We start from the raw sequence: 14,836 nt of genomic DNA, 5'->3' as shown, positions 1-14,836 counted from the left end.
ATCTAATGGCTATAGAAAAATTGCAAACAAAAAGATTGAAGAAAACGTTCGATGAATCGTGCGACTCACGAAAAAATCTCGAACTTTGTCCATTTTCAATGAGGAAAATCAGCGAGTGTTCGTTGGAACGAATTTTCCCAAGCTCCGATTGTTGATAGTGCGCGAGTAGATGGACGTTATTCCACGCGAATAACGTTCTATCGATCGCGTTTGTCGCGCAGGAATAGCGATGATCGTATTTATTCCGCGGTACTAAAAACACTCGCTACATATAAATCGGATAAAACTGTAATTTGGAATCTGGCAATAGGAATCTGTTCCAGTTTCTGACAAACCGCTCTACGATGCCTTTGCGACGATCATCCGCCCTCCACGAATTTCAAGAAGAGCAACATAATCCAAATTCATTGGATCGTTCTTTATCGAGTTTCGAGTTTTTAAACATTTCACTCACCTGATCGACGATCTCCGTTAGGTCGTGCAGGCTTATGTTGTAAATGGCGTTCCTGAAACAGAGAAAAAACACGATACGTAACGTTAAGTGTTTGCCTCGTAAATCTTTCGCCTAATCTCTTCGTATCTCGCATTCTTTCGCCCTCGAACGATCTCGAGTTGGACGCGGGATAAACATTAGTAATTACGATCAGCCTGATGGAACAACGACGGTTGAAAATCGAGTAAAAGCGCTCGGATGCTTCTCATGAAACAGGAATAAACTTTTGACCTCGGCGTGATCCCTCGATTTGTCCTTTCCTTTCCGCATTTGTCCGAGATCTTGGATCGAGAGTGTTTCGAGTATAGAGTGAAGTATAGATTTTTGCCTTAGGAAAAAAAGAGTCTTTACTTTCGAAAAAAATTGCTCCGGTTAAGTATTCGAATTACGAATCGCAGAAATATAATATTAAATACCGAGAGAGAGAGAGAGAGAAGAAGCGAAGCTCTTATTTCTAAGAACATTTGCACAGCAGGAATGTTGATGAATAATAAAAGAATCGCGTCATGTCGCGTCGTTTACGATACTAGAAATATGAATCACCTTTGATTCGATCGTGTCCTACATCTTTTTTTACCCGAAGCGCAAATACTTAGTCAGTCTGCTGTTGTATGACTGACTGCTGCTGATACACAGAGAGGCAGAACGTTTGCACGTGTCTGTATAGTCATAAAACGCCATAGGCCATAAATTTACAAAATATTAATCCCTTCCTCGTCCCATTCTTGCTTAAGATTGCTATTTGAACATCTACCTAAAGTGCAATCCAGGTAAGTTCTTTGAAGAGGATATTATCTTGAAATATGAATGTCCTATCAAGTTGTAGACCATTTTGGAACAGCATTGAACAGCGCGAGCAAGATAAATTGACTTTTCAATCGAATTAAAAATGTAAGTGCTTTATCTTTGACGTTTTGATTTTCAATCAAACGTGTTTGTACTAGACGCGAGGCGATAAGTTTCAAGCTAAATTAATTAAGTTCGATATTAAGTTAGAACAGGTATTAAGCCAGCCCTAATGCATCGCCTTTAATATGTCACACGTAACGCAACTTGGAAACTTCGTTTAGCCGCGTTTCACTGCAATTAGTTTATTTAATCGCAACGACGAAGTTGCTTGCCACTTTTCCTTAATGGTCTAATCGCTCGGCCAATCTCCAGATTTTTGCAACTCACTTGTTTTTATTACTTTAAAGAGAGTAGTACGAAGTATGTAACGAAAGAATGGACGATATTTTTCGACAAATAAGATTAGTTCAAAAATTGAATGTGTAATAAGATAATACTAATTAATTCGGTAGCCTTAGTTCCATCGAAAAAATGATTTAGAAATTATGTACCGATAAATTGAAAATGGATGACAGGTAATAACGTTCAATGATCACCACATTTACCTTTTAACACTTTGACTGCCACGTCGAAATCACACGTTTCGCTCAGGACGCCACGGGAGTATTTTTATTATTCAAAGCATATAATGGCAAAATAATAATAAATTGATGATGCAAGACAACATTCTTCCCCAATGGACCGTTTATCTGATTGGTGGTCACGACTGACCACCGTGGCGCCTACACACACGTTGTGAGAAAAATATAATAGCGTGCCTAGATACAATTTACACGCTTCTATTTATGTTCTTTTCTTATTGTATATACATGTAACAGAGTTCATTTGTTACAAAAATATTAGGTACGTTACAAATTACATCTCACCTTAATATACGTAATTTCCTTAACACTTTGACTGCCACGACGAAATTACATTTTATTATTCAAAGCATATAATGGCAAAGTAATAATAAATTGATGATGCAAGACAACATTCTTTCCCAATGGACCGTTTATCTGATTGGTGGTCACGGGTGACCACCGTGTCGCCTTGGTAACAGTTGATAGCGACATATTATAACGAGGTTTCGTTTATTTCAACAAAACATTCGCATTCGTTATTTCGTCGTAAGCAAAACGTGCAGAATATATTGTTGAAACGTGTAGAAGATATTAGGCTGAGATGGTAGAGGTCCGCGAAGAAAATTATGTTTGTGATAAACCAATGGTAGCGGTAGATTACAACGGAGGAAAATGTGCTGTAGATTTATCAGATCAAATGGTAGCATATTCTACACCACATAGAAAAACCCTCAAGTGGTATATAAAATTAGCTTTACAGTTATTGTTAAATACATCAATTTCAAACGCGATGATACTCTATAAACAAGCAACAAAAACAAAGATCAAGGTATCTGATTTTAGAATGGCACTCGTAATGCACCTTACACAGTGTCATTCATCAGAGTCGTCAAATATACTTATTCGACAAAAATCGCGACACGAAATGCAGAAGAAAGAAGGGCAAGCGTACCTGGCAGGAAAATTTTGCAGAGTGTCATAAAAAAATGTTAAGCAGTTAGGATCAAAAATTGCTAAGAATCGGACGAGAAAGGTGACCACCTATTGTCAAGATTGTACTGATATGCCACATTTATGTTTAAATTGTTTTAACACAGTACACCGTTAGATGCAAGATTTGTTCTCGTTTTTTTTTATTGATGTTCTAATAAAAATGTTTAATTGTTCAATGGGCCACTTTTTATTTCAAAGTATCTTCTATTTATCGATTATATTCAAAATACTCTAACTGTCAATTTTCATTCAATTTTTACAATTGTTAAAAGTTCAAGCGCTCCGGTCACTAACGACCACCTTGGCGTCACAGGAGAAAACGTGGCAGTCAAAGTGTTAAAAAAGTATTATTACGTTTATAATCTCGTGGTAAACGCGATGTAGATGTTCCCGTTGTTAATTGCGATCGCAGTACTGAAAGATGGTCGCACGGAAACTGGAGAAAAAATACACTTTGGGTGGAAAAATAAAAGTTATTTTGAAGTTAACACCGGTGCAATTTCGAACTATATATCAGCGAGACAAAAGCATCGCTTTATCTGAAAACGCCACACGATACTCGAACTACAGCGGAAAAATAAAGTCATTCAATCCGAATGAAAATAACAGCGACACAAAAATTTATGTTACTTGGACAATACGCGTGCTTATGCACACCGTGGTTATTGTTGCACGATATCGACACGATTAGCCGAATAATTAACACGTAATTGAATGCATTCGTTTCAAGCAATCACGTGTTTAACATCAAATATCATTTACTAAATTGTCTTCTCTTATCTCTATCTCTTATTATTTTTTGAATTATGGACGATAAAGATCGCGTCTTCAAATAGTCCTCAGTTATCTTGATTTCCTGTTATTGTAACTTTTTCATTTGCTAACGTAATCACACGTAATCAAATTTATTTGGTAAATTTAACGAACCGTTTTCCCCACACTATTCTATTTGCGTTAAATATTTAATAATAATACCAATATAATACGATACTAAAACAGCAGCACCGACTGATATTGTATGACTGCGTTGTGGTCGCAAATTTGTTCGCTTCGAATAATTTTCTACTAACCGACAGTTACGTCCGACAGCTTAGAACGAGTTTAAATCTTCGTAAGAACATGTATGCAAGTTTGCGACGTGATCAAAGAGAATCGATTTACGGGTATAACATCGCTACTTCGTATCTTTCCTTTCTCTTTCTGCAATCCAATTCCGTAGTCGTTGGAGATAAAACGCAACGCCGAATGCACACGTAGCGACTCTATAACGAAAGCACAAAAAGAAAAAGCACGTTACCGCGTCGATTAACAACTTCTTCCAAGCAAACGTTGCGTTTCTGAAAACGCCTCCTTGACGCGATCACAGTTTCGCTTCCCAACGTTTGAAAAGACACGAAGTTAATAGAAATTTCCACGAAAGAAGAAATCCTTTGAATATGATTCCCAAACGATCAGATACGAACGCCAGCAGACACCGTCATCTCGTTTCTCATGAAACAACGATACATTAAAATATAATGAGCATTATCATATCTGTGCCCCATTCACAAGCTCCAACTTTCTACCATTGAAATCACCGAGACACGCGGTAATCGCGAAAGGAAAAGTTCAAACGAAGCTTGCACCGGAAAATTTCGAGCTAATCTAGATCGGGTACCCCGCTGGGGGTAGCCACCCACATGATAATCAAACGGCCAAAAAATTCTACCAAATGTTCAAATCGGACAAATTGCGAATGTAAACAACTAAATAAAAAAAAAAAGATCTAGATCGATGTGGAATTGTTTGGAAAAACAGAGACTTACGATCCAAGTTTCTGTACCGCCTCCTCATAATGGCCTCTACGATAGTTAACAAGGCAAAGCGTCGGGCTTGTTATTATTGTTACATCGGTTAGCCGAGCAAATTATCCAACGTACACCGTAGTAATAACTGTTACATTAAAACAGCGAGTAACTACCGAGCGTGATTTATTCGCTCAACTGCCATACCAATCGTCCGCGGCTCTAAATTGCAAACCTTGAATCGTACACTACGCAAGCTGATATCGACTCGTTATTGCATCTGTAGCGTTCGATACTGCCACACATCGAAATCACGCGTTACGTTCCATTAGAAACGTATTGTTGCATCGTCGTTGTTGTCACGTAGGAGACACAAGAAATCACGAAATTGATTTATTGGGCTTAAATATGCCATCGGCTAAAAATTTGCGTAATGTTTGGAATCATACTATTCTAGCCGACTTTACTTTATATATTTATTATTATTACTTTATATATTTATATTATTATTACTATTATTAATTTACTGTTATTAATTTAATTATTATTATCTATTACTATAATTATTATTATTATTTATTTTATTATTACTATATATATTTATTATATTACTTTATATATTTATTATTATATTTTATACCTTTGCGTGTAACCATCGTTCGGTTTCAGATTCCGAGATATTCGCAAGAAACTGTCGGTGCCACTGCAGTGAATTTTGCCTATAGTTGTGCATCTGTGGCAGTGTCGCGTAAGAGACACAAGAAATCACGAAATTGACAGATCACCGGTGATCTCCTATTTCACAAATAAGGTAAAGAATTGAACTTTAGATATAGTAGGAAAATTTATCGTATGAATCCAACAGAGAGAATGTCAAGAGCTGATGTATATACCGGTGATGTATTTTGTCTATAATTGATTTAGTACGTTGCTTCCATGTAAGTTGTGTGCCTAAGTGGAGTCCTAGGTACTTAACTTGCCTTCTTTGTGTTACGTGCGTGCCGTTCAATTGGATATTTGGTGGTTTCCATTTTCTTAGTATAAATGTAATATGCTTGCATTTACTGCGCTTTGCTTTTATTTGTTTATCTCGTAGCCATTTTTCTATTTTTGTGATGTGCTCTTGTAGTAATGTGGCTGCTATTTCTGGATCAGTGTGCCCGACTGTTAAAAAATGTGCGGGCCCTGGGAGCGCCGTACGCAATGTGTCAAGAATGTTAGAACAGAGTGTCTGGAGAGCTGATTTTGGGAAGGTTTATATACCATGGGTTTGGCTCTTATGAAGAGGATGTCGCCGAAGGTGTCGCAGGGCCCAGGTCAGAGGTGGCCATGCTGTTACTGTTTTCTGACACTGCACACTCTCTACGTTGTTGTTTCGATGGCCTGTGGGATGTTCGTTAGACTCAGTTGGTTTTTCTATCACTAATTTATGACTCTGTGACATCGTCGTCGCGTCGTTCGGGAGAATCCACGATTACGCGATGCAACGACTATCGCGGATAATACAACGTCTATTTTAAAGACAATTGGCCAGCATTGCGTTGATAAAACTCGAGGTCGCTGGGATAATTGCCTCTCGCATTTTCTTTTGTTTCCACTTTCGCCATTGAAGTTATTAGAGAGGCGATCTTAACGGAGACTTGCCAGTATTGAGTTTCTATCTCTTCACAAACACATCTTTCGTCTGTTTAAAAAAAGAATTTTATTTTACCTCTCGCACGGAACAACGTGTTAATTTCGTCTGTTATTCTCGAGGTTATACGAAGGTTAATATCTTTAATGAGTTACGTCCTTGAAAAACAGTTTTCCTTCATACTCTTCCACGAATCAAAACTGAAAATGAGCTGAAGTTTTTAACCGGACGATAGAGATAAGAAAGATGTAAAAACTGGAAAGAGATTAATGGAATCAGGAGAAGGGTCGTATTCAAGAGAATAAAAGCATGCAATTCGAAACGTAAAAATTTAGTCTTGGAAAATTCGATCTTCCTTTTATTTCGTGCTTTTCGCCATTTGTTCGACAGACTTTAATCTTTAAAGTGAAAAATATTCACGCTAGAAAAGCGTTAAGAACGCGTTAAAAGCAGCGAAATACGGCGGTCCATAGCGAGGAAATACATCACCGGTGAAACTCGAAAACGTAAAATATAGTCTGCCGAAATTCAGTGGTCTTCGGTGCGGCCATTACGATTTACGATTTTCTTCTTCGCTTTTTCTTTCTCTTCTCTTTCATAGGTACTTTCGCGCTTCTCATCTTGCCAGTTATTGGTCATATTAAAGGTTCGATATAATCGATATATCGATTATATCGCCTTTATTCCGCGTATGTACGTATGTATATCCTTTTCATATTCACCGATTACACACCTTTCCTTTACCGCGAACATTTATCGCAAAACACCCCGAGCTTTTGTGATTGTAAAAAAATTCGATATTTAAAGTGCTGCGAAATTTCTGATACAGTTACCGGTATCTTTTGAAATTTACGGAAAAATGAAAAATAAGAATCAAAGGAAATTAATTGGCATTACTGAATTTATTATTATATTAATATTTATTTAAAATTCCACGCGAATCTTATTACAATATATAATGCATGATAAATTAACTCGATTAATTTTAATTCGATTTAATTCAATTTCAATCGATTTACATATTAATTTAAGAAATGCTTTAAAATTTACGCTCCGAAATATCGTCCACGTTATTGCATTTTATTAACATGACGCAATTATATTCTGATAAACGTTAATAAGCTCGAGATCTAATTGAGTCAAGCTACCTCGCAGCACAACAACAGTATCCACAACGACGTGATAATTATTAAAATATATAATCCAGTGCTGTTTTATCTTCTCCTAAATATCTTCACTGCGACAATTTTAAAATTACGCATTTCCTAACTCGATTACTTATAATTACTTTCTCGAGTCAGCCCACGCGACGACAATTGATTTCGCTTTTAACCGTTAACGTTTATTCGTCGGAAACGAAGCGCTTCGCCACACTGTTTCGCGAAAACGATCTCTTTCACAGATGCGAAAGGGTTAAAGACTCGACGAACGACGAAGAATGCAAGACAGAACAGGTGGTAAGTAGGAAGAAAGAAAGGTAGAAAGGAGACGATCACGGTACACCTCGACAATTGCCTCGCGTTTTTTCCGTTCTATTCGCTCGTGTCGGTAATTGAAAGCAATTTATTTCATATGAAAAAGACCGGTGGTGGTCGGGCCGGATCGATCCAAGGGAATACGACTCATGTAAAATGAAAGAGGACACGTCACAAGGGGTTGTGCGAGGGTGGAACCGCGTCATCGGGCTTGGTGCCGCGTAATCGAGGGAGTGACTCGACGGGAACCCGGATCGAACGACGGGAATATAGCCGATGACCATCTGCTGACCCTTGGCGGCGCGGCGCGCCAACAGCAGCAACGATCGGTAAAGAATCGAATCACGTAACAATTACCTGGCGCCAATCAGGATAGAAGTGGTCGCGCGCTCTAGGAGCTTGAAGTGCTCCACGTGGCTCTCGTTTCCCAGGAACCGCTGGCCAATCACCTCGCCTGAAACAGATCAAACGGATTTCTTGAGAAAGTAGCTCCACCACAAATCTGCCTCCTCTTGTCCATTATAGCTGTATCGCTGTTCTCGTCACACGACATATGTATCCTGTCGTGCTAAGAAGTGTAATTCATCGATAAAATAAAAATTGTAGAAAGTACACGAGGAAACTGTAAAACGTTTGAAACGTTGTATCGTCGGAAGACAAAGTGAAACGCAAGCGGAACGGTCGCAAGGAAAAAACAAAGAAACGATGATTAGCGCGAAGCTAAACGGAACGTGGAGTTAGTTACGCGTCATCGAGTCTAGTTCGACGACTATTATAACGCGTACAGTGCACGCAAGGTTACACGCGGTCTATTTCGCCAATTTCGCGCATAATTTACTCAAAATCTAAATCCGACTTCTCGTCAAACGCACCTCCATTTACCCACGATAATAGCCGACGATAAATCATCCCCTGGCCGATTACGTTTGGAGAACGGCGATTCCGTGGAACGATAACGATCGGAAGCGATGACTAACACCGTGACGAACGAAAGGCGAGCCCCGTTGCCTCGATTCGTTTCTTCGCCATCCCCAAAGAATCGCTGTTTCTCCCTTCGTGCTCGAGTCATCGAAGCCCTATATGCCCGCGTTAAAAATTACACACAAGCGGGAGATTTGCAGCAGAATGTTGATTGGTCGCGCCGCCCATTATATATCGGGCCCGGCGTGCTTCTCTCTCAAGGTTCCTGCTGATTACGGCGCGTTTTACCGCCTTATAAAACGCCACGTCATACTCGCGTATACTCGCGCTTCCCAGCCCGTGTCCTACGTCCATGAATGGATTTTGCCCGTATACGTCGTCCCCCGGATGGCTGCACTCCCACGCAGCTAGATTTATGCGCCAGATATAGATGCGTGGGTGTATCGGCGGCGATGCAGCGCGTCTCAATGGACGAACAGCTCGCTCGTCACTTGCTACGTACGATAGAACCGCAGCAGGAACGGCTAGGTTTACGGCTACGCGCGATCCAATGCGTAAGAAGAACCGACCGTACGAAAGAAGACAGAGACTCGCTGCGAGTAGGAGAAACAGATCGAAGACGAGAAAGAGTAAGTCGAAGAACGGAGTAAAAAGTCCGAAGAAACCACCGCTCGTGCACGATGCCGGGGCAAGGAGAGTGTTGGAAAACGAGTTATAAGAAGAGAGAAGAGAAGCAACGTCTTGGTCAAACAAGACCAGCTCGAAAAAAGAAGAAGAAGAGAAGAACGGATGAAGAGCGTAGGAGGACTAGCCGGAGGAAAGAGAGATAAACAGTGAACGGTGGAACGGAAAGCAGGTAAGAGTTATGAGGTAGGGAAAAAAGAATCACCGGCAAGAAAAAGAGGCAGATGGAAAGGAAGAAGAGAGGGAAGGAAAACGGTTATGCAGAAGCGAAGAGAAAGAACACACGCGTAAGAGATTGCGGCAAAGTGTCTCTCAGGTCTTGGTCGACGATCAAGCGGTGCGCGCCTACTCTGTGGTGGCTGCCTTCTCCTCCATGCTCAACCCTTCTCGCCCTGCTAAAGCCCTCTCACTCGCCACTGTTGCCAGTAGGCTACTTCTTGCGCTATAACGTTTTACGACTCGGCCTCTCCGTTCGATGTTTCTCCTCAGCTGGCCTCCTCTCAACCTGCTACCCGTCCCCGTATCTGGTGCACGCTCCGCGCTGGTACACACGCTGCATGCTGCATCGCGCGCGAGCTACTTTTCTCTCCTCTCCTTTTTCCTCTATCTCCATCTCCCTTGCCCTCCTCGACTCTTTCCACTCCATCTGTCCGTTTCTCTCCCCTTCACCACGCTGTTATTCGCGTTATACTTTTTCATGCACGCAGTCCACGAACGTAACCGCGATAAAGACTCGGCTGCGCTCGCCAGACGCCAGAGAGGGGACCATAGGAGCGTTGATCGGTGCTCGTCCGATTGTAGAAATCGTCCTCTGAATGGGGAAGTTCGCAGGGATCGAGAAGGCTCTGCGCTCGACACTTTTAGAGATGTTCGGGGAGAGAGTGCCGCGAATCGTTGCAAGCAGCGAGGAAAAATGGTCGGAGTATGGTAAGAGCCGAGTAATCGACCGACCACGAATTTATGAGTTTGAAGAGTTTCGTAGCGTACGACAGGATGGAGAGAGCTCGTATTTTTGTGTACTTGGCAACGACTGAACTTGATTTACGTGGTTCAGCTTGTGTCCCCTTGGTTCCTGGATAACGAGATCCACGCGGCTTTTACAAAATGATCTTTCACGAATTGAAAAGTAGTCGCGATGACGTGATTTGCTTATTACATACGAGGAAATGTTATACGATGATGCGTGACATTCAGACGCGATTAAACACCGTGTCTTCTTATTTATATCTTTAATTTTCTCTTCTGTCTTCGTTCCTTTTGCAACTCTTTTTAAAATTCAACGAACGTCTACGAACAGTTCGTTGAAGCTTACTTTTTAGGAGACGCGAAAACACGTGCTTTTGGGTAGAGAGACGACAAAGGTGGAATTTATAATCGCGCTTCCAATTAATCTGATGTTCAATGTTTAAGGATTTAATAAATTAAAAAGAACCGGTGCTGTTTTGTGTCGTCCATCTTCCAGTACCAAGCAAATTCCATTGAAACAATACTCAAAGCTTCGATTCTTAGTAAAGTGACACGAATAAACGGTCTTACGAATATTTCACGCGCAGGATAACACACAAATGATGGAACGCGAGATTTTCACAGTTGCTTAACTATACACAAAGTTTCGTTGAAATCGGTGAACAAGGTAATACGCGCTCTCTCGTTAGAAATCATTCCGACTGCGAAAAGATTTCTCCAATCGCTTACCAATGTGTATTTTTAATCTACCAACTGGAAAATTTATGCAAATTTTAACGCATCCGTGAATTTTATCGATATCGGATAGCGTACTTAAATATCGGGAACAACTACCTGCAATTCCGACGACTTGATATTAGGTTGTCCGAAAAGTTTCGTTCGTTTTATAAGGAAATAGTGGAACAATGTTTATTGTTTTATATTAGTTTATTGAATTATGCATGAACATAACAATAGAAATATAACGACATGGATCATACCTAATTCAATAAAATAATATAAAACAGAAATTGTTGTTCATTATCGTCTTATGGAACGAAAGCAACTTTTGGGGACAACCTAACAGTAAATGATCTTTTTAACTACATTCGACACAGCTGTTTCTGTTTCATACTCTAAACGTGGAAACTCGCAGTTGTATTAACGTCCGGATAGTTGAAAGGCACGGATCAACATAAACGTCGTTTATCAACGACAATGTTTAATCGATGTTGTTACCGTCGGTACACAGAGAAATTACAGCGTGATACATTTTCAAAATAACAGCGATAAATATAAGTACGAAGATATAGGTAGGTTCGAAAGGAACGTCTCGTTCTATTTTCAAGCGGAAACCCTATAGAAAGCGAGGCAATAACCGTGGAGAAACAAAGCAGCTGATGAAACTCTATATAGATGAGGGCGTACGAACGATAAACTCGTTGTAGAACAACACGTTCGATCGTTTGTATCTATCGCACGTGTTCTCGCCTCTGTTTGGTGAAAAACGCGGTAACAGTATCTAAACGCAACGATTTTTCATTTAGCGTAGGACTGACGGTGCATTTATTCCGATGAAATGCTTATTCATCGACTCGTGAACGTACGACGTGCATTCGTTCATTCATTCGACCACGATCGCCCGTGTGTTTCAAGTTCCCTCGAACTTCCTGCAGGCGCGTGCACGCCTATTTTATATTGTACGCGTTTTCCACGACGCTCATAGATAACTCACTTGGTATAAAAAGCTCGGTCTTTTAAGAACACACGGAGAGAAAGGAGGAGGAAAGTTGTATTTGATCGCGGGTTGCAAATCTGATACGCTTTGCTCTGTGTCGTGAATGTAATCCATACTGATACTTAGTATTTAACTTTGTATCTTTCACTTTCTCTCCCTCTCACTCTCTTTCTCTCTCTTCGTTTCAGTAATTAACAACTTGTCGCTCGCTAAACCATTTAATCTGATCGGACAGTGCCGTTTGACATGACACCCTTTCTTTCCGTAGACGCACAAATTAAAGATGAAAAAATCCAATTGCCCGTGTCTGTTTTCGTTTTGCGTTATTTATCTCGCTGGCAACTGTATCGAACGTTTCTGCGAACGAAAAGAAAGAGAAAGGAAAGTGGTGCGTAAATTACCGAGAGAGGAAAATCTTCGTTTTTCGCCGAGCGATCCGAGCCACGATGTTACGAGCGCTGAGACACTCGTAAATGGAGTAATCCTTTGAATTCTTTTAGGACGGCTTTAGTTCTGTATGAGACAGCGTACGAGAAGTACGTTGCACGTCTAGAGAGAAACGGTTATAAGGAAAAATCGAGTACAAGAAGCTTCTTATTCGAGACGCAAGCAGAAACGGAAATATGCGTAATATTGTGTTGCGCGTTACTCGGCCTCAAAGAAAATATAGCCAGTTAGAACGGCGATCGATTAAACCAGCGACGTAATTTATAAGTTCAATTTTAAGGCAGATTGGGGAGGACTGACGCGTAGGGAGCTCGATACAGTTTTATTAGGTTGTCCGATAAGTTTCTTTCGTTTCATAAGATGATAACAATAGAACTACCACACCAGTCAAATTAACCGGTTTTACAATTTTATTTTAAGATTCCTATTTCACGTTATATTTTTTCCAAAATGATGTAATAACTAAAGGAATAATATAATGAATTTTATTTTGTTTTTTATGTATTCAAACTGAAAATAATTTTGTATCAAGGCTACTTATACCAACACCAGTGATTGGTACTTGTCAAAGTGTAAAAGGATCCTGCAATCTGTTTATCAAACCCCAATTAACCAGTTTCCTCGTTTTGTACAACTTCCCACGCGTTTTTTAAATTTTTACTGCGTATCGTTCGATACGATGATATCAGTTATCAGGAAAATTCCGGATCTATCGCTAGATCGCTAGATGCTAACGCTGGAAATACTACACCAGTCAAATTGATTGGTTCTACAATTTTATAAATGTGTCAACCCTCGTTTAGGGATCATGGTCCCAAATGGATTAATAATATCAAAAATGTACTACATAACATGGAGTTGCTTCTGTAAGAAACTAATAAATCAATAAATATAAAAATATTCTGTCATTACGTATTTTTTAAAGACCAGTATTTGACTGTTTTTTTTTTTTTTTTTGTAAAAATAGCTTTGTGTTAACCATCGGTAGTTCTAGTGATAATAGATGAACAACAATTTCTTTTGTATTATTTTATTGAATTAGGTATGATTTATTTCGTTCTATTTCTAGTATTACGTTCGTGCATAATTCAATAAACTAATATAAAACAAAGACATTTTGCGTTTATTATTTCCTCATAAAACGAAAGAAATTTTTGGGACAACCTAATATATTGCGCATGTAATAGACGATAGATAACCGTACGTTACAGTATACGGTGCTGCAAGTAAGTCGTGATAAGTTACGATTGTTTCAAGCAAATTTGTCGATGTGACATTTGTTTATTGGAAGGACATTACCTCGCTTATATAAAGTTACAAAAATTAAAAAATCATTGTGTATTGATTTTTACGCAACGGTCCGACATTATCGGTGTTTTTTCGTTTTTCTTTTAGGTTAACATGTACCACGTTTAAATGAAAAAAATTCAATATTACGCTGAATTTAAATGTACAAGACGATCGTTAAAATATTATTTAGTGTCATTTACACGATCTTTTTCCTCCAAGATGTACCGTACCCCCCACTCCCAGTCTCCTTTAGCTCTTTGCACTCCGAATTTTATTTCAATTTCGTTAGCAGCAGCTATCAATGCTTTTAACTGTTTTATTTGAAATTTACTTGAACTAAAAAAAAATAAGACAATTTAAATAAATAAAGGAAGAAACAAATTCACTTAAATACCTGTTTTATTCATACTATTGTTGTATTTTGTAATTTTTAAGTGTATGATATATCTTGAAACAATTTCCAGGATGCAATCCTGGTTTATTTTTTTGACAAAAAAAGATGGACATGAAAGAATGTCGAGTGAGTCTCGACAAAGGAGCTCCTGAGATAAAAACTAATATCGAGTCACACTCGATATAGGAGTGCAAAGGATTAATCCTTTAATATTCGACGATCTATTTTTTCGCGTATTTACTTTTACTTTTCATTTGAATTTTATGCGAATTTCGGTGCTGTTTGATTTTTAGCGCAAAAATAATCACATAAATCGTGGTCGTTCTACTGGAATGTTTTGCTAACTTTCTTACACTGTGTTTTCGTAGATATAGTAAGTATAGTAGTGGCGTTAATTATACAATGTTGCTGCGTGCAAAGTGTCCATTATTTTTAGACTACTATATACTATGTTCACCGATTCGTAGGGGGTTAAGTAGTCGACGTCTCCTTATCACTGAACTCGATCAGTATACAGCAAGAGTTATAATCCTGACGTCATGCTTTCAACGCGCGGAAAATTGTCGCAAATCTTGTAATTTTACTCACGAATATAATATATATATTAATTGTAAATTGTAAAAGGAA

At 39.2% G+C, this 14,836-nt stretch overlaps 1 protein-coding gene across 3 annotated transcripts in view; it reads right to left on the bottom strand.

Moving 5' to 3' along the window:
• Positions 1-14,836, bottom strand: part of LOC126868893 (semaphorin-1A-like) — a 382,771-nt gene that overhangs the window by 226,878 nt on the left and 141,057 nt on the right. For all 3 annotated transcript variants that reach the window (XM_050624865.1, XM_050624867.1, XM_050624866.1), the window contains exons 3-4: positions 8,148-8,244; positions 455-506 (exon numbers count right to left, since the gene is read on the bottom strand). In XM_050624865.1, coding sequence (XP_050480822.1) covers positions 455-506; positions 8,148-8,244 — 149 coding nt within the window. The remainder of the gene's footprint in view (positions 1-454; positions 507-8,147; positions 8,245-14,836) is intronic.

Source organism: Bombus huntii, chromosome 8, assembly GCF_024542735.1.
Source record: "Bombus huntii isolate Logan2020A chromosome 8, iyBomHunt1.1, whole genome shotgun sequence".
Taxonomy (NCBI): domain Eukaryota; kingdom Metazoa; phylum Arthropoda; class Insecta; order Hymenoptera; family Apidae; genus Bombus; species Bombus huntii.
Note: the sequence above shows the minus strand (reverse complement) of the source record. Positions and strands in the feature narration are given on the sequence as shown.